The sequence below is a fragment of the Staurois parvus genome, unplaced genomic scaffold, assembly GCF_062004578.1.
Source record: "Staurois parvus isolate SC_StPar_1 unplaced genomic scaffold, SC_StPar_1.0 ptg001192l, whole genome shotgun sequence".
Lineage (NCBI taxonomy): Eukaryota > Metazoa > Chordata > Amphibia > Anura > Ranidae > Staurois > Staurois parvus.
This window is the reverse complement of record NW_028318988.1, coordinates 3,071,048-3,074,150: the sequence shown is the minus strand read 5'-3', so window position 1 is coordinate 3,074,150 and position 3,103 is coordinate 3,071,048. Positions and strand designations below refer to the sequence as shown.

The window sequence follows — 3,103 nt, the reverse complement described above, 5'->3', positions numbered from 1 at the left end:
AGCAGTGTTAGTTGGGAGTGAGGAGCAGGGACAGCTGTGTTGAATTGGATGGGATAGTATAAGAAACTAGAAAAGCTACAATTTCTGGGGAAATTGTGTGAAGTGTTCTTGCCTCCAACAGTAGTCTACAACTGGACTGGGCAGAGTAACTGGGTGGAGTGGGCGGAGTAACTGTTGTGTGGTTGGAGTGGCTGGAGTAACTGTGAAAAGGTTAGACTGGGCAGAGTAACTTTATGGAGTGGGGAGAGTAACTGTGTGGAGTGTTTGGAGTGAGTAAAGATAGTAAACATTACACTAACCAATTGATTGATCAAATATAAAAAGTGCACACGGCAAGCTTGATAGAGTGAGAAATGCATTTCAACTTTTAATTATTTATATAGCACATTTAATTGCAATGTTGTTGCTCAAAGTGCTTCACAGTTACATTAAAACATACATTTATAAAAACATTAGCAGAATTATCACCTCAAATACTCTCTACTGTAGAAAACTTATTTCCAAACCTTTAACCAGAAGACGGCCAAACTGTCACCAATTCAAAATTAGATTTCAAATAGGGCAGAGAAGAGCGGTTAAAAACAAACTGCTCCAAATTGCTCACTTCACTGGCGTCTTCAAATGGTCGTAGTTTTAAAAACTATATATCCTACAGTGAAGAAGTTTATATTGTGAGAATCACAAGACCCAGACCTATATTTTGATGCATAGTATGTCTCTGAAATATTAAAAATGAAGGCACAGTCGCAGTTTAGAAATTGCCCTTCAATTTGAGGTGGCTAGAGTGGAGTGTCAATGAATGTCAATGGGCGGCGTGAGTTGCAAACAAATGGTCATATTGTGAAAACTATCAGGACTATGGCTTAGCCGTGGACATTTTTAGTGGCAGCAGGGATAGCTGAACGTTATGATATAAGATTTGTGTAGGTGGGCTTGAAAATGAGGGAGTGATGGCAGTTTAGAAATCATGTCCTGATTTTTCAGCTCACACTCTAGCTTTTGTCAGCTCCCACTCTAGTTTTAAACAATCCGCCATTCATTCCTATGGGACCAATTTCACCACAAAAACACCGATATTTAGTGAACCATTAGGCAAAACGTTCCACAAAGTAATAGCACACCAATCGGGAACAATCCGCACGTTTTGGTATATTACTTGGTATACGCACGTTTTTGGTATATTATAAGTAGTCTTGCCATGCATGAACACTTAAATAGAGTTGGAGCACAGCTGAAGTGCTACTGGGGCCAAAAGAAGTGCCTGATCAGGGAGTTTTTGGAAAAACTGCCGAAAGCTTACTATATACTTTGCAATCTGACTGTGCAATCTTTGTCCGGTCTTCCTCTATAGTCGATTCACACCAGATGCCATGCTTTAAGAAGGAAATTCCCCCTACCTTGGAGAGATCTTCCCTCACACCCCTTTGAGGTTTATTTACTAAAGGAAAATAGACTTTGTACTTTGAAAGTGCAGTTGCTCCAGAAATTAGTAAATGAGGCAAAGCTTAAAAGAATACCTAATCACATGCAAGGAAATAATTGCACATAATTGGATGAGGGAAGTCAACAGACCTTCCCCTCATTTACTGTACTAAGCTCTGCAGCAAATGCATTTCCAAATCACAAAGTCTATCTGCCTTTAGTAAATGAATCCCATTGTGTCTGATAGTAAATCCCTCCAATATTACAGGGAAAGAGCAAAAAAGCACACAACATTGATTCAAACAGCTCCCTTCTCTAATCAGAACAAAACAAAAAAAATTACTTTTTTTTTTTACTTCAGATACACTTTATATGTTACCCCACTGATCTAAATCTTGATGAGTGCTGTGAATACATTGGACATTGAGTAATAAAATCCCTGCACAGTACTGAAATCAATCAAAACATCACTAAAATATCATTTTAATTACAATTATGACACTTCCTTTATTTTAAATCAGAATTTTCCAGAATGTCAGTTTATGAACATTCCGGATTATTTTTAATTTTAGACCTTCAGTCCTTATACCATAGACAATAGGGTTCACAATACCTGATGTGAGAACTCCAGTGGTAGGAAGGAAAACATGAATGGGGATAGAAATTGTCTCACTATTCAAGCGGTATCTTAAAAAAACAAACAAGGCACCCGTCAAGAAAATGGAAAAAGTGATTATATGTGAGGACAAAGTGTGCATGACTTTCAGGTAAGTTGCTTTGGAGATCTTTAAACAGATCCACAATGTCCTCATGTAGCAATAGATGATAATTAAAAGTGTTCCAAAAATGAAAAGGAGTGATTCCACAAGTCCAAAAATATTATTTACTGCGGCTGAGTTCCCACAAGCCAGCCTGACAAGGGACATGTTCTCACAGAAAATATTATTAATATTGACCCCGCAGAATTTCAGATTGGCCGTCATAATCACTGGAACAACAACAAGTATGAAGGCTAAAATCCAGATAACTGCTATGTATTTCAGAGCTTTTCTATTCGTCATTAGGGTGGCATATCTCAGTGGGTAGCCTACAGCCAAGTATCGGTCATAGGCCATGGCAGTAAAAGTGAAGACTTCCACAGGAGAAAAACATTGCATACAGAATACTTGTACTAGGCATTCATAAAAGGATATAGTTGAGGATTCAATCAGCAAGTTAATTATAAATTGGGGGAATATGACTGTATTTCCAAATATACTATTAATGAGCAAGTTACATATGAAGATATACATTGGTTCATGAAGACTAGCCTCTACCAATATTACATACACAATCAGACAACATAAAACCATAGTACTCAAATAGAAGATAATAGCTATAATAGCATATGGAAATCGGAATCTCTCCATCTCTAAGATTCCTAGAAACACAAAAGATGGACTGAGTTTAGTTACATTTTCCATTTTAAATCTGCTGTGAGTTCCTACAAAGTCAAGATTTATGAGTCTATTTCTCTATAAATGATTGTGTACCATGTTGTTGAAAGTAGACCTACATGCTGTTGGAGTGGATCTCTATCATGTCTGTGATTGCAGGATACATGCAGTGATGAGTACACTTCCTGAGGTTTTTATAGGCATATTTCTAGAAGTAACCCAAGGGATTTTTCTCTCATAAGATT

The 3,103-nt window shown here is 37.4% G+C and overlaps 1 protein-coding gene across 1 annotated transcript; it reads right to left on the bottom strand.

Annotated features, from left to right (window-relative positions):
• Positions 1 to 1,934: 1,934 nt before the first annotated feature.
• LOC149438428 (olfactory receptor 6E1-like) lies at positions 1,935 to 2,774 on the bottom strand. Its single transcript, XM_089659944.1, has one exon. The coding sequence runs from the start codon at positions 2,772 to 2,774 to the stop codon at positions 1,935 to 1,937; it is 840 nt and encodes a 279-aa protein (XP_089516070.1).
• Positions 2,775 to 3,103: the final 329 nt, after the last annotated feature.

Excerpts from the sequence above, each read along its gene's own strand:
- LOC149438428 (XM_089659944.1), bottom strand. The coding sequence starts at position 2,774 with ATGGTTTTATGTTGTCTGATTGTGTATGTAATATTGGTAGAGGCTAGT.